General features: G+C 31.9%; 1 protein-coding gene across 1 annotated transcript in view; it reads right to left on the bottom strand.

Moving 5' to 3' along the window:
- Window positions 1–24,190, bottom strand: part of LOC111699126 (uncharacterized) — an 81,420-nt gene that overhangs the window by 22,963 nt on the left and 34,267 nt on the right. The window contains exons 11-18 of the mRNA XM_023469705.1: window positions 22,996–23,079; window positions 22,830–22,883; window positions 18,532–18,701; window positions 15,089–15,189; window positions 14,792–14,899; window positions 11,707–11,744; window positions 6,884–6,969; window positions 696–804 (exon numbers count right to left, since the gene is read on the bottom strand). Of these exons, the coding sequence (XP_023325473.1) occupies window positions 696–804; window positions 6,884–6,969; window positions 11,707–11,744; window positions 14,792–14,899; window positions 15,089–15,189; window positions 18,532–18,701; window positions 22,830–22,883; window positions 22,996–23,079 (750 nt within the window). The remainder of the gene's footprint in view (window positions 1–695; window positions 805–6,883; window positions 6,970–11,706; window positions 11,745–14,791; window positions 14,900–15,088; window positions 15,190–18,531; window positions 18,702–22,829; window positions 22,884–22,995; window positions 23,080–24,190) is intronic.

Here is a 24,190-nt window from a genome sequence, read left to right as displayed (position 1 = left end):
TTTTATTCATTGCTTCTGCAGCATGAAGTCCAAAATTGTCAGTTTTAAATGAAAACCATATTAAAAATCATCCATTTTTAAAGTTAAAAACTTAGATATTTCATTAATTCTAGATCATGACAAAGCCTTTAATAATACTATTGTCAATCGGACATGCCCCTCAATAAATGGATGGTTACTAAAAATTACGTCTTCAGTTCCTTTTCAGATTTAATGTCTTAAAGTCGTTAAAAAACTAAGATCTGGAAGCTTCCAGGAATAGAACTCTGAAGGTAACTGAAAATGTTGTGTTTATTGTTTACTTTGGAAATAAAATAAAAATATAAGATCAACTAGTTTTTATTTTGGGACAAGTCACAAATACTTCGAAATTACTTTTTTAAATATACAACAAAAATTTATAAAATTTACTCCATATTACATAAAAAATAAAAATAAATACAAATTTCTAAATATCTAATCAGCATTTTTCACCCTAAAAATGTTAGAAATTAAGAACTAACATAATTAAAATCTGTTTTTTTTTACGGTCAAAGTAATTAAAATATTAAACTTCCCAAAGAAAAAGTTGAATTGACTTTTGAAATGAGCATAAAAAATGTTGTTTTGCAAAAACCTCTCAGAGAGGAATTTTTTAATACTTCTTTTTTATTCTAAAATGTAAAAATGGTGTTTTTCTAAAAATAAAATCTGACCTCCGGCGAAAACACTGACGAATTGTCTGTCACAGTTTGCAAGTTGGTTAACTTCTCTTTCCTCCTCTCGTACCTCCTCCAGTCCTCCATCTTCATCCTCATCCTCATCCTGATACAATATATCATTAAAATCTTCCTCACCCTGATACAATATATCATTATTCTCATCCTCATCCTCATCCTGATACAATATATCATTAAAATCATCCTCACCCTGATAAAATATATCATTATTCTCATCCTCATCCTCATCCTGATATAATATATCATTAAAATCATCCTCACCCTGATACAATATATCATTGTTCTCATCCTCATCCTCATCCTGATACAATATATTATTATTCTCATCATCCTCATCCTGATACAATATATCATTATTCTCATCCTCATCCTCATCCTGATACAATATATCATTATTCTCATCCTCATCCTCACCAGCTGATACAATATATCATTATTCTGATCCTCATCCTCATCCTAATCCTCACCCTCATACAATATATTATTACCCTCATCCTGATCAAATAATTCAAACTTAATTTAAACTCTTGCTAAATATTCAAAAATATAGTCATCCATCCATTCTACGAATTCTTTATTTTTTTCATGTTGGCAAAATCTTCCCCTTGGTCTACTATCCTGAAACCTATGGTAAATATCTCCTTGTTCTACTATCCTGAAACCTATGGTAAATATCTCCTTGTTCTACTATCCTGAAACCTATGGTAAATATCTCCTTGTTCTACTATCCTGAAACCTATGGTAAATATCTCCTTGTTCTACTATCCTGAAACCTATGGTAAATATCTCCTTGTTCTACTATCCTGAAACCTATGGTAAATATCTCCTTGTTCTACTATCCTGAAACCTATGGTAAATATCTCCTTGTTCTACTATCCTGAAACCTATGGTAAATATCTCCTTGTTCTACTATCCTGAAACCTATGGTAAATATCTCCTTGTTCTACTATCCTGAAACCTATGGTAAATATCTCCTTGTTCTACTATCCTGAAACCTATGGTAAATATCTCCTTGTTCTACTATCCTGAAACCTATGGTAAATATCTCCTTGTTCTACTATCCTGAAACCTATGGTAAATATCTCCTTGTTCTACTATCCTGAAACCTATGGTAAATATCTCCTTGTTCTACTATCCTGAAACCTATGGTAAATATCTCCTTGTTCTACTAACCTTAAACCTATGGTTTCTGTAATATGAAAGCCTCGTAATATAGATATATTATCTTCTATCCTACACTGCAGTACAGAGTACTCTTTAAGGGATTGTTCATATTTCAAAACTTACATTTAAACAAAGTTTTACAAATATAATAAAATGTTGTTTAAATAAAAGATATTTTTTGATAACATTTTTTACAGCTCGATCAATAAACCTAATGATGCAGAAAATATGAAAAGAGTTGGGCGAAAAATAATACAAGGATAGAATAGAACTGTTTTGATGAGGGATAATATTGTATAAATGAGGGATAATATTGAATGCATAAGGAATAATATTGCATGGATGAGGGCTAATATTGAATGCATAAGGAATAATATTGCATGGATGAGGGATAATATTGCATGTATATGGGATAATATTGCATGTATAAGGGATGATATTGCATGGATAAGGGAAAATATTGAATGCATAAGGAATAATATTGCATGGATGAGGGATAATATTGCATGTATATGGGATAATATTGCATGTATAAGGGATAATATTGCATGGATAAGGGAAAATATTGAATGGATGAGGGATAATATTGAATGGATGAGGGATAATATTTCATAGATGAGGGATAATATTGCATAAATGAGGGATAATAATGCATGGATGAGGGATAATAATGCATGGATGAATTGAGGGGTTATAATGCATAGATTAGGAACAATATAAAAGCATAATATTGTATAGATAAGAGAAAGGATAAAAAAGTAAATGTAAAGCTATGGTTTATGAATACGTATTCTGTTACAAAATGGCAGTTGTGTGTGTTTGTGTGCGGCGTGTATGCTAATGATGTTAGAAGGTAGGTTGTAGTAGGGGATACATACATTAATATTAACATACAAGAATATTATGTATTTCTAGTCTCAGGTTCTTATTAATAGAAATATATCTATAAACAATTCGGAAAATGGTAAACTAAGAGAAATAATTCGGACAACGGTAAACACTTTAGAAAACGGTAAACAAGAAACACTTTAGAAAACGGTAAACAAGAAACCCTTTAGAAAACGGTAAACAAGAAACACTTTAGAAAACGGTAAACAAGAAACATTTTAGAAAACGGTAAACAAGAAACACTTTAGAGAACGGTAAACAAGAAACACTTTAGAAAACGGTAAACAAGAAACACTTAAGAAAACGGTAAACAAGAAACACTTTGTAAAACGGTAAACAAGAAACACTTTAGAAAACGTTAAACAAAAAACACCTTTAGAAAAGGTAAACAAGAAACACTTTAGAAAACGGTAACAAGAAACCCTTTAGAAAACGTTAAACAAAAAACACTTTGGAGAATGGAAAACAAGAAACACTTTCAAAATGGTCAGGGGCGGATACGGGATTTCAGCTGAAAAACTCGAAATGGGTCAACATTAATAAATAAAAGCTAAAAAACTAGATTTTTTACTTGATCACACATCATAGAGGGGGAGAAGAGCGAAGGACTTACGTAATATTGGAAAACGGTAAACAAGAAACACTTTAGAAAACGGTAAACAAGAAACACTTTAGAAAATGGTAAACAAGAAACACTTTAGAAAATGGTAAACAAGAAACACTTTAGAAAACGTTAAACAAAAAACACCTTTAGAAAAGGTAAACTTGAAACCCTTTAGAAAACGTTAAACAAGAAACACTTTGGAAAATGGAAAACTATAAACACTTTAGAAAACAGTAAACTAGAAAACCTTTGGCCAATTGTAAACTAGAAAACCTTTGGCCAATTGTAAACTAGAAAACCTTTGGCCAATTGTAAACTAGAAAACCTTTGGCCAATTGTAAACTATAAACACTTTGGAAAATGGAAAACTTTAAACACTTTAGAAAACAGTAAGCTAGAAAACCTTTAGCCAATTGTAAACTAGAAACACTTTGGAAAATGGTAAAATAAAAGCACTTTGGAAAACAGTAAACTAGAAAACCTTTGGCCTTTTGGAAAACGGAAAAATAGAAACACTTTGGAAAATGGTAAACTCCCTTTGGAAAACGGTAAACTGAGAACACTTTTTTGCAAAATTGGTAAAAAAGAACCACTTTGGCAAAAGAGTAAACTAGTTGCACTTTGGAAAATGGTAAACTTAAAACAATCGATGTTGTAGATCTTTCATGTTTCAAACTAAGAATTCAGTTAGATCTACTAGCCTAAGCTTGAAATATCTAAGGTTTACACCTTCAGGTTGCAAAGAAAGAATTATTAAATGTGAGTTTGTGGTGAAAACTCTGTTATTTTGTTTGCTGAAACATGAATTGGTTTAATAAAATCTAGCAATTAGAGATACGAGAGAATAGTTTATTTTATCAACATATAATTTAAAAAGTTGATCTAATGGAACTTCCCAATCTTTCTTTTACAATTATTATTTTCAATTTTCAATAAGGATAAAAAGATAAAAAGTCAAGTTTTCGATTTAATTCTCATACGGTAGTCGCTAGAATGATTTGTAACAGAAAAATCACATAAGAGCCCTTGCTATTAAAGCTTCGTCTCTAGACCCAGATTTGAGGCTCAATCTTAGACGACAGCTTGTGTCACGTGATCGAAAGCTGCGAGCTCTTAGACTCGACTTACGGAGTTAGGCCCGATGAAAATAAAACCGACCTTGGTTGATTTTAGTGAGAATTAGTCTCAATGTTGAGTCTTATTCTAATCAAATACCTCAAATCCATCTACTCAGTCTCTAATCATGAAAATCCACCAAATACAATATTAAATCGGCTAAATAAACTCTGTGGAAAATTAGTTCAACTGTAATCCTAAAGCTTGTGTACTTCTTAAATTAGACTCAATTTGACAGTTTAGACCTGAGTCATAATTTCCAAATTTTATAAATCACAGGCTGAGGGTTAATAAATAGTAAATAAATATTTAAATATATATCTTGATATTTTCCCAATATATTGGAAAATTTGGTAAAGGGTCTAGAGAGAAAATTCTGGGAAACAGTTCACAACACTCAATAATCTATCTATAAATATTTTCTGTTTGTGGGTTTGTTTGTATCCAATAAACGTCAATATGGCTGAACCGATCGGGCCTGTTTTTTTGTGTGTGGCATTTTTCACGTAACACCTCAGGGAAATAATAATTTTTGGAATCAAAATTATTCAAGAAATTTAACAATTGTTTTATAATTTAGATATGCACAACAAAATGGTTGGAATTAAAGCAAAATTTAAAGGGAGTGTTCGCGAAAAATGAAAGGGGGTGAAAGGTTGTTATGATCTGAGAGTTACTTATAAAAACATTTATTCCTGTTTCTTGGATTTTTGGTAATGAAGACGACATTTTCATATTTTTCAGGAATGTTCGAAAACAAGTTGGAAGCTAAATGTTATTTAAAAAATAAAATCAAAACATATTATGAAAAATCAACTATATACAAATGTGGCGAAAGATAATCGATGACCATAGGGTGTAATTTCTGAATGATTTGTTTGAAATTAAATAGATTTTTTCACGGACTAAGTCGTATGTTGCATCTTTCTGAATTTGTATGGATAGGGAGGGGGTGCAGAGGCGCCATGATCCCCGCAAAAATGATCTCCGAACCTCAGGATTTGCAGAATTACCTCCAGGCCCCGCAAAACTGGTCTCACAGCCTCAGTGACGTCACCAAGCCTTCCGCCATTCTGTCTCCACTTTCCTTCTGTCATCATCTTCTAAAGCCTCCCTCCCCTCCACGTCTCCTTGTGATCTATTTTAGCTTCCTGGAAGCAACATCCTTCTTTACAAATACACAAATCTACATATACCTAGAGAATACAAGAGTAGGAGGGCAAGGTTTAGGGTTTCCAGCATTCCGTTCGTAGACAAAAAATGCGAGAAAAAATTGCGAAATATTCATTTTCACGAAAAAGTTTGCGAAATAGATTGGAAAATTTTCGTGAAATTTCGCATTTTTCGCTAAAGTTTTCCTTCGTTGGAAACCCTAGCAACGTTCCGTCGAAGAAGAAAGTTTTGAAAAATTAACGGACAATTTCGTTTACGAACAGAAAACTCAGTTAACATTCAATTCATTGACTAAAATAACAATTTTGTTTTAAGTTCAGAAGGTTTCTGATCTTTCCGTTACATTAATTTAACTAATCGTCAAGGATCGGATAGAAAATATATTATCGTGCCCATACCTAGGCGTATATATATCCTCTGTATTCAATATTTTCTATAGTTCCGATTCATGATCAGTGATCAATACATAATTTATAACAACACTTTAACAAAGTGATAAAATATTGCTCTGTCATAAACTAATATTTTTATAATATCGCCTGATCTAAAAACTATTCTCAAGTCATATCTCTTACACACAATCAGAAAACATGATTAAGGACATATTGTCAATTTTTTCTCGCAATTCGTTAGATCTGCAGACCTATGGATGAATATGTTATTATAATATTATTTTTAAAATAGTCTAGCACTCGTTCATGAGATAATTCTAAAAAGGGAACTCTTGTGAATTATTAATGGAATTCTTCTATCTCTGCGTCACTTAGATTGAAGTGAACCATCCCATTATAGGGAACTGATAACTTACTACAAACTATGAATTCTGCTAATATATAGAAAATAAAAGATTTACTCCATCATTATCATCAAGATTTTAAACTAGAGTTTGGGACGAGTATTTAGTTTCTTTACATTACTCCTGTCCTAGCTGAAATATTTAAATATGAAAATAATCAACTTATTTCCAAAAAAAATATTTAAAAAAGTGTTTCCTACCTTTATGAACTCGAACTGTATCTCGAACTTGATATTGTTGATAACTGTAGTTTCCTACCTTTATGAACTCGAACTGTATCTCGAACTTGATATTATTGGTAACTGTAGTTTCCTACCTTTATGAACTCGAACTGTATCTCGAACTTGATAACTGTAGTTTCCTACCTTTATGAACTCGAACTGTATCTCGAACTTGATATTATTGATAACTGTAGTTTCCTACCTTTATGAACTCGAACTGTATCTCGAACTTGATATTGTTGATAACTGTAGTTTCTCCGATCTCTTGAACCAATGTTAATCTACCACCTGGACAAAATATCAAACTCAACCACAGAACACAGAGAATAAGAAATATTTAAAGTAGTAAATGTATAGTAGTCGAACTGAGAATGTAGTATTGTAGAGATTTTTTTAAAGATTTTAGGTGGGAACGTTTTGAGAATCGATTTTTTTAAAACTATGAAATAACGACGACAAAAAATAATTCTACAGTAAACTAAATAGATGTTTAGGAATATATTTATCAATAGAAATGTTCTCAATGAATCAATGTTTGAATCAATTATTTCTTTTCATCATTATATTGAATATCTTATTCTTTATGATTTTTTTCGCAGATTTCTTCAAATTCTTCAATTGTCAAATGTCGTTTTTAAAATAAAATTCCAGGAAATTCTATGAGGAACAAATATGCACCGTAAAACGTCTCATATGTCTTAAATGATTCCTAAAACATATTTCTACACAATACTACATTCTCCGTTCAACTACCATACATTTCCGGTCACTACCTGTAAAGAAAACAACAGACAAGACTTAACNTCCAATCCCCTTTGTAAATACCCCCTCCAGTTTCCTCCTCTCCCCCCTGGCCACAACCACAACTTCTAGTTTGAAAGTAAAGTTTTGATCCTTGAATTCATAAACCGAAACTTTAACTCAGACTCAAAGCTCACAAAATTCTGCACAGAGTACAGATCACAGCGCATACAAGAGCATAGAGCACAGAGCATAGTGCATGGAGCGCAGTGTACGGAGTGCAGTGCACAAGAACACAGTTCACAGAGAACAGAGGACAGAGCACAGTGCACACAAGAGCAAAGAGCACAGAGAATAGTGCACGGAGCACAGTGCACAAGAGCAAGGAGCATAGTGCACAGTGCACAAGAGCACAGTGCACAAGAGCACAGTGCACACGAACACAGTGCACAAGAGCACAGTGGACAAGAGCACAGTGCACAAGAGCACAGTGCACACGAGCACAGTGCACAAGAGCACAGTGCACAAGAGCACAGTGGACAAGAGCACAGTGGACAAGAGCACAGTGTACACGAACACAGTTCACAGAGCACAGAGGACAAAGCACAGAGCACAGTGCACACATGAGCATAGAGCACAGAGAATAGTGCACAGAGCACAGTGCAAAAGAGCACGGAGCACAGTGCACAAGAGCACAGTGCACAAGAGCACAGTGCACAAGAGCACAGTGCAAAAGAGCACAGTGGACAGCATAGGATTTATAATTGAATTTATAATGTATCTACATCATGGGGAGACAGTGGCGTATATAAGGAAGGGGGGTATGGGGGGAACCCCCTGTATCAGTGACATCTATGATTTCCCGGAGTTTTCAAGCTACAACGCCCCTGCAGGTAAAATACAACAAAGTAAAGAGTAAAGTTCGGAAAATAATGAATAATATTTTAAAACTGATGATTAACGAAATGGACATTTTAAAACTAAAAATCAGATTATAATAGAAAATAAATAAATGTATTTATAAATGAATAAAGAACAGTTTTCTTGGCAGAGATAAATCAAATATTTTATTGTGTTTGGCAGAATATGTAGTGTTATATCATTAACAATTAGTTCTATTGCTATTCTGTAAAAATAAATATCTTATTTTGCTGAACTGAAGAGAGGGGAGTGATTCATTATAATTGCAAAATAGAATTATAATAAGATTAGATTTATGAATAGCAATAACTCTTTTTCTTTACTGAAAGTTTTCCTGTGTATACGCAGTATATCTAGACTATCTATATATTCATATAATGCTGTAATCTCTGTTTGTTTGTTTGTTTGTTTGTCTGATTATATAACTCTGGAATCTCTTCAGCGATTTGCCTCAAATTTTTACTGGGAGATATTCTCGGGAATGGGTTTAGCTTGTTTTTGAGATTCCAAGTTGAATGGGTCCACTTTTATAGGGAAAATAGTTAAAATCGTAAATTACGACCAAGCACGGGTAAACGGCGACTATGAGTTCCTTGGGAATTTCAAACAGGATTAAAAGAGAAAAAATTGAAAAGGGCAGGTTCACGTGACTTGTGTCTGTCGATTCAGTCAACGTTTGAGTATCTTTAACAAATTTCATAAACATTCCGTTTGCCTTGATCCAACCAAACATATTTAAATCTTTATTTTCATTTTAGTTTTAATGCAAAATCCATGATATACATGTTATGCTTTGAGTGCATAAACGGATAATCCAAACCTTTCCCCACGGGCGGGGAAAGGCAGGCGGCCATGAGCCACAAAAATTTCCCCTTCCATGCCACATATAATCTTTTTTTGTCTTCCGGCAGCCATGAGCCACAACCAACTGTCTTCCACGCCACAATATTTGAGTCTTCCGGGGCAGTATTAACTTTGGGGAAGTCTAAAGAATAAGAAAAGATGAGAAAAATCACAATATTAAATATAAGTTTAGCAGTTTACATTAAAAGGAATTGTCATTATTGCAATTTAAAACTTAAATATAAAGTTTTTATTTATATTTCTTTTCCATGACGTCGCTGGATTTTTAAAAATCACAATTTCAACGCACTAAATTAAGTATTTAAAAACGTCATAACTGCCGGAAGACTTAAATGCTGGGGCATGGAATACCGTACGGTTGTGGCTCATGGCTGCCGTCGGAAGAGAAAAAAGTTAATATGTGGCATGGAAGGGGAAAATGTTGTGGCTTATGGCCGCCTGCTTTCCACCGCTCTCCCGACCAAAGGGATTTCAGTAAATGTTTATTAGAATTCACAAATTCGGAAAATTTCATTTTAATTTTTTGTTCAAAAATAAAAATTAATTTTTTATTCGTTTTTGTTGTTGCAGCAAACTTCATTTTGTTTACCTTTTAAACCAGTTTGTTAGAGCTATTTCCAAAATTTCAATCTACTATTCTTAATTTTGCACTTTACAGTTTTAATTTGACAAAAGGCATTTGTTTCAAACTCTAATTTGATAAACCTTAAATCTTTGCAACCTGATGTCGTGGGCCAATCATATTTCAAACTAGATCTAATAGTAAAATTTCATGAATATCAATGATTCACACAATCAACTTGCAAAGTTATATGTATTAGAAAATTTCTATTTTATTTGTCTCTTAAACTATTAATTATCTTAAAAAGTTAACACGCACATTCTTGCGAACCGGGACCTTTAAAAAATACAGATCTCGAAATATTTAATTTTTATATAGAGCCTTTTTCCGTGTAACATATTTTCAGTATTTACATAGTATCATTGTGATAAATTCTTAGTATATATATATTATCATATTTTATATTTTATATTTATTTAATCTACATAATGGAGATAAAGAGTCGGACCAAATTCAAATCTCATAATTCCAAAATGGAGAAAATTCTATGTTTTCTTTATTATAATTTTAATATTCTTGATATTATGGTTCTTAAAGAGACAGTGAGCCTAATTTCAGCTAACTTATTATGCAAAGATGACAATGACTGATCAAGTATGAATTACAATTTTACAAACTGATTATTTTTATTTTTGTTTTTTCTAAAAAAGTTACATGCGCATTTCTAATAAAATGCGCATGAAAAATGTAAATAAAAAATGAAAATTGTAGTAATAATCAGAATTAAAAAATGTAAAGTCTAGAAAAACGACAATATCTTCTGCATATTAATGCAAAAATTAAGGTATCAGAGATACTTTTGTAAATCGGGCATTGTCATCTTAGCATTGAGTGCCACTTTAAATTACACTTACAGTCCCTTTAAACAGAGTTTTTAAAGAAAACTACAGATCTTGTTTTTGCAGTTTTTACCGTACAGATCTTATGGAACCAGAAAACTAGAAGTAGCTGAACCGGGAAACGTGGTTCAACTTATCTTGCGCACCAGTTCAAGCTAGTGAACTACGTCTATGAGGCTCAACCATGTCTCGCTATTCATTAAATCAGGCCCCTGTATGTATTATGACCTTATACTTTATCAAAGAAATGTCAACCCCTTTTGGATTCGTTTCCCGGCGAGACTTTCTCCCGAATTTTGCAGTACGTTTTGTCTTAAAGCAGAGATAAGAGAGTTACAGAGATTGATTATCAGCTAAAATATGCGATATTTTCCACAGCATGTTCTATTGTGTATACAAGTACTGTATACGGCCAATCAGCAAACATCTGTATTCAGGGATATTTAAGGATCCTTTGGATTCGAAACACAAAATCTTCAATAAAAGACTGAATTCATAAATGTTATGTTTCATGTTTAAAATTGGAGTATTTCTTTAACAGTTGTAAAACTTAACCCCTGAATGGGTATTATGTTCAACAAGTGTCCGTGAGATGCACTCCAAAAACCTATTGTAAAAATGTAGTATGTCGTGCCGGGTCAACTTAGGCCTACGTAGCCCACCCTGAGAAAAGAGATAAGCAGTCTGTGTAGTCTATGTCTTAAAGGGACATTTGTCCGAATGTAAACATTGGTAAGAAGGGATATCTCAGAAAGAACCCCGAAAAAGGGGAGTTGTTGTTCAGGGGCCAATATTTTTATTTATCGCATTTTTTTTTGTCTAACTCCTTTCCGATATTTGCTAAAAGAATTGAAGGGATTTTTTTTTATGCTTGGCGTCAAACATTATAGAAATCCAATCCCAATTGTTGCTGTACCTAGCGATTTCTATACGTTGGATTTCAATTATGCCTTTTTTCACTGTTTTTTAGAAGACGACATTTAGTTTAACAAAATCCACACAAAAAAATCATGAATTTTGTTGAATTGAGTTTATTTCCTGTTGATAAATAGCTCTCCCCACCAGGTCTACACACCCTAAACATAAATAGTAGATTATTCTTAATAAGCGCCATCAATAAACAGATCGATCAGTAGATTTGAAACCGCGATCTTTGATCAAGAAATGGATCAAGAAAAAGATTGATTTGGATTAACCGATTTATTGACTAGTTTATTGATTGATTAGTCTTTGTATAGACTACAACATTGATGAATTGATTGATCTTTGTATCAATAAATCGATCAACAAGTAGATTGATGGATTAAATAACAAAAATACTCACCAAAAAGTAGATTAACCGATCTTTGGATTTAATTGTGTATTAGCTCAATAATTTAATTCGTGATTGATCTTGAGATCTATCAATTGTTTGACTATAAGATCAATATCTTGGTCAATATAATAAAATAGATAGTTAAAAAAAAACGTTCCTCCACCCCAATCGGAATAAATCGTTTATTTTCAATAAAAGCCAATCATAATGTTAAAAACTAAAGTTTTATCTAAAAGTCTAAAATTGAATACACAGCTGCTTTTTGTTTTGATCAGAAATTGTAATTTCATATTTCGATAAATATCATCAATATTATTTTGTTATTTCATAAACGCTATGAGAAATATTGATAAAGTAGAAAAAAGTATTGTTTGACCCTGTAAAGAGATGTTGTTTATAACACTGTTATGTATCTACATAAATAAAGTATATTTAACATTTCATCCCCCCTCACATACAGGGTGTCCGATTAAAGAGGTAAAGATGTACAGTTGAGAAACTACTTAAAATCGTCCCTAATCCTTAATGGCAAGCTTTTTTGATGCACTTTGTCATTACATAGCTATTATAGATCAAAGTGGTACGTCAACTGTCATTTTTAGAGGGATGCCCTGTAGTTTTCTTTTATGTTCTTGGACCTGGTTTATACAATAAGTTTTCTTATTTATGATTTTTATCCAGCTTTTATAGAGTTTACCACCTAGTAGAAACTAGTTTATATACAGAGTGAGGCAAAAAAGGGGTGAATAGAAATAGATCAGAGCTGGGAACTTTTAAATGGGATATCCTTAATCCCGATAGGTTATTTAATCTGGAGATTAATTACAAGAGGAGAACAAGCAATATTTAATCTGGAGATCGAGAAAAAGAGGAGATCAAGCATTGATCTCGATATCCACCATTCTAAAGTCTTCAGCTCAGATGAGTAGTTTCGGAGAAAATGCGCGAAACTAAATAAAGAAAACAGCATGGAACAATAATGTAAACATATGACACTATGTTTAGAAATATAAACAATAGGTTATACTGTTGAATAAATCCAACTAAGAAGCTGTTTTCTTACTTATACTCATATTTTCTTACAGGAATATTATATGGAAATATTTTAGACTTATATTCAAACAAGACAGATTCGATGTCTCACATCATCAATCAAAATTATTTTCAGAGGCAAATATCTGAAGAAGGAGGGAATAGAGCTATGGGTCCGAGGGAGGGGATGGAGTGCTAAGGGGGGGGGGGATTTTTAAACCATGAGTATCAGTAAAACACAGGTTCTTTAAAAACTAATCTCAACAGACATTTAATTTTAAACATGGATGAAATACGTGTACAGTCTCTACAGTCACTTTAAACATGGATGAAATACGTCAACAGTCTCTACAGTCACTTTAAACATGGTGGAAATAAGTTGTTGATATGTTTGACTATTTTAAGTTCTAAAAGTCTGGTGGAAATGGTTCTCTCGATTCCTGGGACATGCAAACCAAGATTTTCAACTTTTCTCTGCAGTTTTTTCATTAAGAATTTGCCTAGGCTTTCCAGGGAATACAAACTTTCCCGAAAGGTAGCGAAAACGGTGCTGAATATCGTGGAAAACTGGGCATTAATCTTTTTCGCGAAAAAATGTGAAATTTTCGCGAAACAAAAAATGCAAAACTTTCCGAAAAAGCGAAACTATTCGAACGGAATTCGAAATTTTCGGCGAAACTATTTCTCCATTTCGCTGGAAACCCTAGTTTGCATACATAAATATTTACCAACTTTAATACAGTCACGGAGCACCATTTCATCTTACTTTAAACATTAAATTATTCTAGATTTCACTTTTGTATACAAATACTGAAATAGGGTGATGTACAAATGTTTCCCACAAAACCATGACAATTTAAAGACGACCCAGGTAGAAGTAAAACATATGCGCGAAGCTCGCACGGAACAATTGGATAATTACGATGATTTAAACTACCTGTAAAGTAATATTTTACAACAAATAAAGCCCTGCTTACGTTTCTTTGCCTGTTTTTAACTACATAAGAATGCAATATCCAATTAACTTGATCATCTTCAAATTATCGAGTTTGGTGGAGCATATACTTTATATTTTATCAGTCAGGGATAAAAATAATCTGGAGACAATCAATCCAACGTCTGTAACTGATTTTTATAATCTAACCAAAACTGATTCATTTAGTTTTGCGCTGATTGGGATTGGTTTAGTGCTGATTAATCTAAACTTAAAGGAAATGTTCGTGCATTGTATTTAGAACACAAATATCATGAAATATCAATTATGTACGAATGCGTCAAAAAATAATGGATGACTTTAGATTGTAATATCTGAATGATTTGTTTAAAATTGAATTCATTTTTTACGATACGACTCGTATATTGCAACTTTCCGAATTTGTATGGACGCTACGTTCTTCAGCATAAGTCGTTTTTAACAATTTTCTCTGTATAGACACAACAGATAGTAAGATTAGTAGCGATCAAAAATGATTATTTTTCGCCGTAGGCATATACCCCCTTTCATTTTTTGCGAACACTCCCTTTAAGCTGGCTGATTATACCTGGAGCAGGTGGAGCTATATGACTACAAATCTGGAAGTATTGGTCTGTATATTACGACAAACTGGAGATGATTTAACTAACTTGGAGGTATTGGTCTGTAAATTGTGACAAACTGGAGCTGATTTAACTAACCGAGAGGTATTGGTCTGTATATTATGGCAAATTGGAGCTGACTAAACTAACCTGGAGGTATTGGTCTGTACATTATGACAAACTGGAGCTGATTTAACTAACCTGGAGGTATTGGTCTGTATATTATGACAAACTTGAGGAGGGTTTTCATCACAGAATTCTCCGAGCTGACTACCATTGTATGATTTAAATGGAGGACCATCCAACAACCTGAAAAAAAAGCAAAACTTTAATTTTCCAAGTTTTTACAAATAATTTCCATGTAGGTTTTGAGCAGAGCAGGGAACTTTAAAATTGGTTGAAAATTTTAACTTATTACATTCATTTAAAAGTTTAAAGCTCAGATTTCCGATTTAAAGTCTTTCTCGAAATGGAAAAAAATCCGAAAAAAATGTTTACCTTAGTTTGTTACTACAGTAAGCAGTTCTATAGATATCTAGCTTCAGATGATGGGATTCAAAACTTCGAAATATCAGCCATACTTGCTCCCCTGGTCCACCCTTTATATTCATTACTTAAACATGGTCTACCCTTTATATTCCTTACTTAAACATGGTCCACCCTTATTATCTAATACTTAAACATGGTCCACCCTTTATATTCCTTACTTAAACATGGTCCACCCTTATTATCTAATACTTAAACATGGTACACCCTTTATATTCATTACTTAAACATTCCACCCTTATTATCTAATACCTAAACATGGTCCGCCCTTAATATTGATTACTTAAAAATGGTCCACACTTTATATTTATTACTTAAACATGGTCCACCCTTTATATTTATTACTTAAACATGGTCCACACTTTATATTTATTACTTAAACATGGTCCACACTTTATATTTATTACTTAAACATGGTCCACCCTTTATATTTATTACTTAAACATGGTCCATCCTTTATATTTATTACTTAAACATGGTCCACACTTTATATGCATTACTTAAACATGGTCCACACTTTATATTTATTACTGAAACATGGTCCACCCTTTATATTCATTACTTAAACATGGTCCACCCTTTATATTCATTACTTAAACATGGTCCACACTTTATATTTATTACTTAAACATGGTCCATCCTTTATATTCATTACTTAAACATAGTCCACCCTTTTTATTCATTACTTAAACATAGTCCACACTTTATATTTATTACTTAAACATGGTCCACACTTTATATTCATTACTTAAACATGGTCCACCCTTTATATTCATTACTTAAACATGGTCCACCCTTTATATTTATTACTTAAACATGGTCCACCCTTTATATTCATTACTTAAACATGGTCCACCCTTTATATTCATAACTTTTAATAATTTCTTATAAATGGTTCAAACTTCCTCTATCTTAGATTCATTAACATGCCTTTTCTACGAGAAAAGTTCCTGATCTAAGATGTGAATAAAAAAGTTTAAACTAAGAAACGGAACTAGGGCTGGGCAAGTTCCTGATCTAAGATGTGAATAAAAAAGTTTAAACTAAGAAATGGAACTAGGGCTGGGCAAGTTAATACTTTTTCAATCCGTTCCGTCAACGGTTAGTTTGTTTTTTACAAATATATTAAAAATTATTTCTGTTCATCAATGGCGTTTTCCAAAATTCAAATAAACTTCCATCGGCAACGTAACTTTTCTCAACCCTTGTATCATGTTTTCTCAACCCTTGTATCATGTTTTGAAAGTTTTTGTCTTAAAATTCTAAAAAATTCATAATGTTTGTTTAAGCTAGTTTTAGATATAAGTTAACGAAATTGTTCAATCAATATCTACAAAATTAAAGGGACTGTAAAGTAAATATGAAAGGGGGTATAGGATGAAACCTGAGATTCTTAGGCGTTAAACGAAACATATAATGAGCATCTATCTGATGATCCTGTCTCGAGAAATTGATATAAAAATGGGTCAAAATTATACGAAAATTCATATACATACAATTTTGTATAAAATTATTAGGTTTAAACAGATTATATTCAGTAAATACACAACCAATCTAAAACTATTTTGTGGGATATCGTCGTTTTCAGATTGGTTTCGTATTTGTGGAATATGATCTGATTATAATATTACAACTTTTATACAAAATTGCACATATATGAATTTTCGTATAAATTTGAAATGTGTATATATGTATCGTTCAACGCCTGAGATTCTCAGGTTTCATCCTTTACCCCCTTTCATTTTTCCTTTCCAGTCCCTTTAAAGATGTTTCCTAAATATTTTGGAGGATTTTTCCGCATGTTAACGATTATTTCCGCTTTCTTAAAAAACAAACTTCGTTCGTCAACGGAAACCTGGCCCAGCCCTAAGTGAAAGAGCTAGGGTTCCGGTCTGAGCTAACATCTGTAGATTTTTCAATTAATAGGAAGAATGAAGTATGAGAGAGAGAGAGATAAGAAGTTTGAAATAAAAGTTTCCAAAGTTAAATGAAAAGAAAATCTTTCAACTTAAAATCTTTTCTAATGAAGCATTTAATGAAGCAGGGAGGGAGAAGTGAGATTAACAAACTTGAAAAAAAAACTAAGTTGAATATGAAATATTTGGTTTGCCAATGTTGGAACATCTTATAATAATTCATATAGTTTAGAATTCAAAACATACGGGATGTAATAACTGACTGAGACCTGACTATGTATAAAGAAGACGACATCTAAAAAATCTAATTTTTGAGCCAAAATACAACTAATGCTTGAAAGTCAACTTATGAAGTAAAATGGGTCTGTTTACATTGCACAATTGCTGTCTTGTTAAATCATATTTAAAATTTTTAACTTTTTGTTTGTTTGTGTCCAATAAACGTCAAAACGTCGAGGACGCATATTGAAGATGAACAATGAGCACGCAGATTGGGACGCACTCAGGGAAGTGTCCATACATTGTTAAAAAGGGGCTTAATTTATTTTTGGGCGCCTGAGAACCCCTGGAAATCAGAGTTTTCATTGATCCAGGGGGCCGTATGACCCCCCCCCCCCTATATACGCATCTAGACGCAGAGGACAAATTGTGAGACTGGGCAAAAGAAGGATATATACATAGATATATAGATTGATAGAATGAGAAAACAAATCGATACATTTACATATTATAAAGTTTTATAGTTTGAACAACACGTTAAAAGCAAGTTATACGTCTGCTCACGCATTATTGAAAATAACTTTTTTTTTTAATAAACAAACGATAGAATTGAAAATGGTTATTTTTTAAGGGTTTTAAAGAAAAGAACTGAAGTCTTATTATTCCAGCCGTTATACGTATGATCTATTTAACCATTGGACTGTTTGAAATTATAACCTAATTCTATTAAAAAAATAGAGATTGATATTATTAACCTATTCGATAAATTTACATATTCTAAAGTTTTACTGTTTAAACAACACTTTTATAAGGAAGTCAAACTATACAATGCCCTCGTGGGATGTAATTAAAATAAAAAATTACAATTTTATTGTTCCAGTATGATAAAACATTTAATTCGATTCGGTACATTTTAGAATTAATTTTCCTCTGTATAAAACTGGCCTAATATTTGAACTCAAAATTACTCCATTAGGATTAAAAGCTTAGCTGGTATATCTCTTCTTCACTCAGGGTTTTATCTACAGGATGATTGTAAGAAACCGTTGATATAAACTTCCACAGCTTAATACCCGTTTTAATTAATTTAACAATCCCACAAAAATGTCTAAAAGTTGCAGTATAACAATTAATTAAATGAAAGTGGGGGAAGGGGAGTTTGTGGTCTATTTTTTTGTGAAAAAAATCGCCTTATTCAAGAAGTTTTTTTAAAGGAATGAATATAATAAGAAGTTATTGTAATTTTTTTAAGTAATTTTCCTGAAATGAGTAAGTACAAGTTGAGTTCCCAGGTAGATCATAAGGAACATTTGAGACCGTTCCGCGTTTTTGGTCTCCAGAGTGAAATGTGAAGCGGCATTCAGATTCAGCTTCGCGCATTTCTGGTCGGAAATCATCAACGAAGACGACTCCAACGTTCAACTCGAACCCTGCGAATTTGATCAGTTCTAAGAGAGAAAAAAATGTTATTTACTGACATGAAGAAACAGACTTCTGTTAATTTAAATAAAATATTCATTGTAGTGACTCCATTGATTTAAAAATCTATTTTGAATTACAATCTAAAATTCAAACGCAGAGTTTGTAATCAAACTGGTTTTCAAATTTCTTCTGGCCTTTTACCATACTTTGGTTTTACAGCGCACAATTTCACTTTCCCAAATATTTTAATAATGTCTATTTTTCTTTTTTTTTGTCGACTACTGCACACCACTGATTGCTGCTGATTAGCGCTGATTGCAACTGATTTAGAATTGATTACAGCTTAGCCCTTATCGTTAAACCAAGTAATTCAATGCGAGAGAGGAAAACAATTGGGTTGACCCCCCCCCTTTACATCCCCTCCTCTCTTCTCCTTAAATACCCCTCCCCCCTCCCACAGGCCCCATCTTCAACAATAAAAGAAATTGGAAAACAATTTAAACCTTTATAGAGATGCTACTCAATTTTCAACATAAACATTATATGGTTTTTTGTACCATGAACTGTTTGCTGTATTATGTGTACTGTGTACCATATACTGTGTACTGTATTCTGTGTGCCTTTAGTTCAACTAGAATTTCAGCTGAAAAAATTCTTTTTAAAACACTTTCTATTGTTCGAAAAATATTATTTTTGATAATAAACTGTAATTAAAAACATTTTGACTGTTTCCATTTACAAAATTTCATTCAAAAGATCTATTGTAACCAAGTTAACGTTTAGAAATTGATGTTTTTGCTAAATTCTTAATACCTACACTTCTACTTCAAACAAATGATATAACTTTGGATACGAGACAGATCAGTAAGTTAAAATTAAGATCTTTGCAAATACCTTTTTAAAAATATGTTAACGATAATGTGTTAAACATTATCTCGATATTAAATGTGGGCACTTTAATATGTGTAGATAAATGCTTGATCCCACAATTAAGGTTGTCCCTGCACTGTATGACCACCACTGGATATCAAAGAGGATTAAAATTAGGTCTTGTAGTATAAAATACAGTTTAACTCAGAACTTTGGAAACATCGAAAGCCTTTTTAAAATGTCGTCTTCAAAATGGAATGCTGCAGTATTTAATTTTTTTATTTAATAGTAATATGTACTATGAAGCTCTAAAAAACTATTCCCGCATATATCATGGCTAATTATTTATTAATACTACCGAGATTTGGGTATAACAGTATAAAACCCGTTGAAAAATTGTCAAGACGACAGTTTAAAAATCCTGGGTTAAACTCGTAAAATATAACAAAATAAAATAAACCACTAAATAAACAGCTCACTTATAACACAAAGTTATATAGAGTTAATTATAAGACTCTAACTTACTGAGGACTTAATTTCTAATTTAAGCTTTCTTAAAGTTGAAAGATTTCCAAAGTTTGGAAGGGTTTAGAAGAAAATGTAATAAATAAACACAATTAGCATTAATTAGTGTTATTTACAAAGAGTATATTAAGCGTACAGAAAATAACCAGCTACTCCGTAATATATACTCAGGTTAAGAGTATGTTAAAAAATGGAGAAAAAAAACTGTTTATTCGACATAAAATCTATTTTTCTAATCTACAGAAAAATGTATTTCTATCCTGCTAGAGTATATTTCTATCCTGTTATATTTCAATCTGCTGGAGTATATTTCTATCTGCTAAAGTATATTTATATCCTGCTAACGTATATTTCTATCCTGCTAGAATATATTTCTATCCTGCTAGAGTATATTTCTATCCTGCTAAAGTATATTTCTATCCTGCTAAAGTATATTTATATCCTGCTAAAGTATATTTATATCCTGCTAAAGTATATTTATATCCTGCTAGAGTATATTTCTATCCGGCTAAAGTATATTTCTATCCTGCTAAAGTATATTTATATCCTGCTAGATTATATTTATATCCGATAGAGTATATTTCTATCCTACTAAAGTATATTTACATCCTGCTAGAGTATATTTCTATCTGCTAGAGTATATTTATATCCTGCTAGAGTGTATTTTTATCTGCTAGAGTAAATTTCTATCCTGTGCTAAAGTATGTTTATATCCTGCTAGAGTATATTTCTATCCTGCTAGAGTATATTTCAATCTGCTGGAGTATATTTCTATCTGCTAAAGTATATTTATATCCTGCTAAAGTATATTTCCATCCTGCTAAAGTATATTTATATCCTGCTAGATTATATTTCTATCCGATAGATTATATTTCTATCCTGCTAAAGTATATTTATATCCTGCTAGAGTATATTTCTATCTGCTAGAGTATATTTATATCCTGCTCGAGTGTATTTTTATCTGCTAGAGTAAATTTCTATCCTGCTAAAGTATATTTATATCCTGCTGGAGTATAATTCTATCTGGCAAATTTCATTTCTATCTGCTAGATTATATTTATATCCTGCTAAAGTATATTTATATCCTGCTAAAGTATATTTATATCCTGCTAAAGTATATTTATATCCTGCTAGAGTATATTTATATCCTGCTAGAGTATATTTATATCCTGCTAAAGTATATTTCTATCCTGCTAGAGTATATTTCTATCCTGCTTAAGTATATTTATATCCTGCTGGAGTATATTTCTATCCTGCTAGAGTATATTTATATCCTGCTGGAGTATATTTATATCCTGCTAAAGTATATTTATATCTGCTAGAGTATATTTATATTTTGCTAAAGTATATTTATATCCTGCTGAAGTATATTTATATCCTGCTAAAGTATATTTATATCCTGCTAAAGTATATGTATTGAGCAGTTAGTTTAACTGCACATTCATTGGTTAACTCATAAAATAGAAAATAGTTTCGCTTTCATCGATACACACTATCATGTTTGCAAACTATCTAATAGTTGTAACTATTATCTATACACACTATCTAATAGTTGTAACTATCATGTTTGCAAACTATCTAATAGTTGTAACTATCATGTTTGCAAACTATCTAATAGTTGTAACTATCATCTATACAAACTATCTAATAGTTGTAAGTATCATCTATACAAACTATCAAATAGTTGTAACTACCATCTATACAACCTATCTAAAAGTTGTAACTATCATCTATACAAACTATCTAATAGTTGTAAGTATCATCTATACAAACTATCAAATAGTTGTAACTATCATCTATACAAACTATCTAATAGTTGTAAGTATCATCTATACAAACTATCTAATAGTTGTAACTATCATCTATACAAACTATCTAATAGTTGTAACTATCATCTATACAAACTATCTAATAGTTGTAACTATCATCCATAGAGAGTTTCACTTGAACACCCTATGTGACTAGATGTGTTTAAATGTTGTGTTGGTTCCGGAAATCTATTTCCATAAAGTTACCTTTACATCCGGTAATAGTAAACATAAATATCTCTATTCATTTGAACACATTACACCCAGACCAGCCATATACACTAGCAGAACGTATAACAAACTGCAACCATACATATTTAGATCAGCCTGGAGAAAGGGGCGGGAGTTCTTTTTCTAATGTTGTGCACAAGTTAGTGCTTCAGAACTTGCTTAGGAAAAGTAACCAAACTCTCGAAACAAACCTTATTTTCTAAACCCTATACATAAGCATGGAACCTGATGTCGCATATACTTCAAACTATAAATTAAGATAATAGTTTAAATAACAAAGTTTGACGCTTTTAGGTTGCAAAGATATGGGATTCGACGAAAGTAAAAGTTGGTGGCAAGGAAGTTCAAATCCTATGTTTTGTTACAGTTTTGACTAAAATTTGAGTTTGAAAGTTACAAGTTTAAATCATAATTCCAAAATTCCAAAGCTTTTAAAATCAAAACAAAAAGAAAGTAATAAAAGATAAATTTTCAGTTGTCACGACAAGAATATGAATACGTGAATTGGACCTGGTTCTTTATACAAAAAAAAATGAAAACAAAATAAAAAATTAAATCTCAATAAACTCCTTATGATTTTACTAGCGTCTTTGATCGATTGAATTTATTCCGCGCAGAGGGGGAGGGGGACTATTATATATTGGTTCCATTAATCCATTAAAAAGCGTTAAATAATGTTTCTCTTTGAGCTGATTAATTTTCCTGTATACGAGCTCAAGGAGGCACCTGGAGTAGAGTAGGGGGAAGATCTCATCTCTAAACAATAATTAGCAAATTATTCAGTTTTTTTTCTGATGTGAAAAAATATAGATTATTTTAATGGACAAGCAAATACCAGGGTAATATTAGATATTTTGTTAATCATTTCCTAGAAGCATATCCGGGCCTGAGGACACTATCCTCGGAACCTGACCTCCTCGACAGAAATCCAGAAGAACGGCGGGAGCAGTCCCTTTAAACAGATTATTTTGATTACTTGGAGAACTTTGAGACCTCGTTTAGCATCTAATTTTCATTTTTACTCTAAAACGCAAACTTGCTCGGTAAAAGAATCTTAACAAATCCTTAGTTCCACAGAAAAAGCCATGCAAAATTTTAGACTGAAATTTACAGCATAATTTGAAATATGAAAATATGAAAATATTAACTGAATACATGTTAAACCCATTGATGCAGAGGATTAACAAGCCAACCATAATCTATTCAACCATATTGTATATTAATCCTAGTAAAGATTAGCTTTACGCTCCAAATACAAAATGTTAAAGGGATTAGTCACGAATTAGAAAGTAAACAACAGATAAATTATATGTTTTTGTTTTCTTTTGTTTTTTTTTTTAAATAAAGAAAGAATTGTTTTATGCTTGTTTTAGGCTTGTTGTTGTTGTTATTGTTATTTCTAATGCTCTTGCTATTGTAATGTTGTTGATGTTTTTGTTGTTGTTGTTATTGTTATTTCTAATGCGCTTGCTATTGTAATGTTGTTGTTGTTTTTGTTGTTGTTGTCTGACCTCCTTGTAGATTGGGACCTTCGTAAACAGTTAGATGACCTCCTAGAACTGCACTGTACTGTTGTTATATTGTAATTGTTGTTTGTTGCTATTGCTTTTGTTGTGGTTGTTTTTCTATTTGTTGTTGTTTTGTTATTGTTTATATTATTGTTTTTTTCATTGTTGTTGGCATTTTCATTGTTATTTTTAATGTTGTTGTTGTTGTTGTTGTTGTCTGACCTTCTGGTAGACTAGGACCATCGTAAACAGTTAGATGATTTCCTAGAACTGTAATGAATTGTTGTTATTGTAATTGTTTTGTTGTTATTGTTGTTATGGCTATACTTTTATTTCTTTATTATTGTTGTTTTTGGTCATTACTGTTGTTGCTGTTATTGTTATTTCGGATGCTTTTGCTATTGTAATGTTGTTGTTTTTATTGTTGTTGTTGTGTCTGTTGTTGTTGTTGTTGTTGTTGTTGTTGTTGTTGTTGTTGTTGTTGTTGTTGTTGTTGTTGTTGTTGTTGTTGTTGTTGTTGTTGTTGTTGTTGTTGTTGTTGTTGTTGTTGTTGTT

The sequence above is a fragment of the Eurytemora carolleeae genome, unplaced genomic scaffold (genome assembly GCF_000591075.1).
Source record: "Eurytemora carolleeae unplaced genomic scaffold, Eaff_2.0 scaffold348, whole genome shotgun sequence".
In the NCBI taxonomy this organism is placed as follows: Eukaryota; Metazoa; Arthropoda; class Copepoda; order Calanoida; family Temoridae; genus Eurytemora; species Eurytemora carolleeae.
This window is presented reverse-complemented; position numbering and strand designations above follow the sequence as displayed.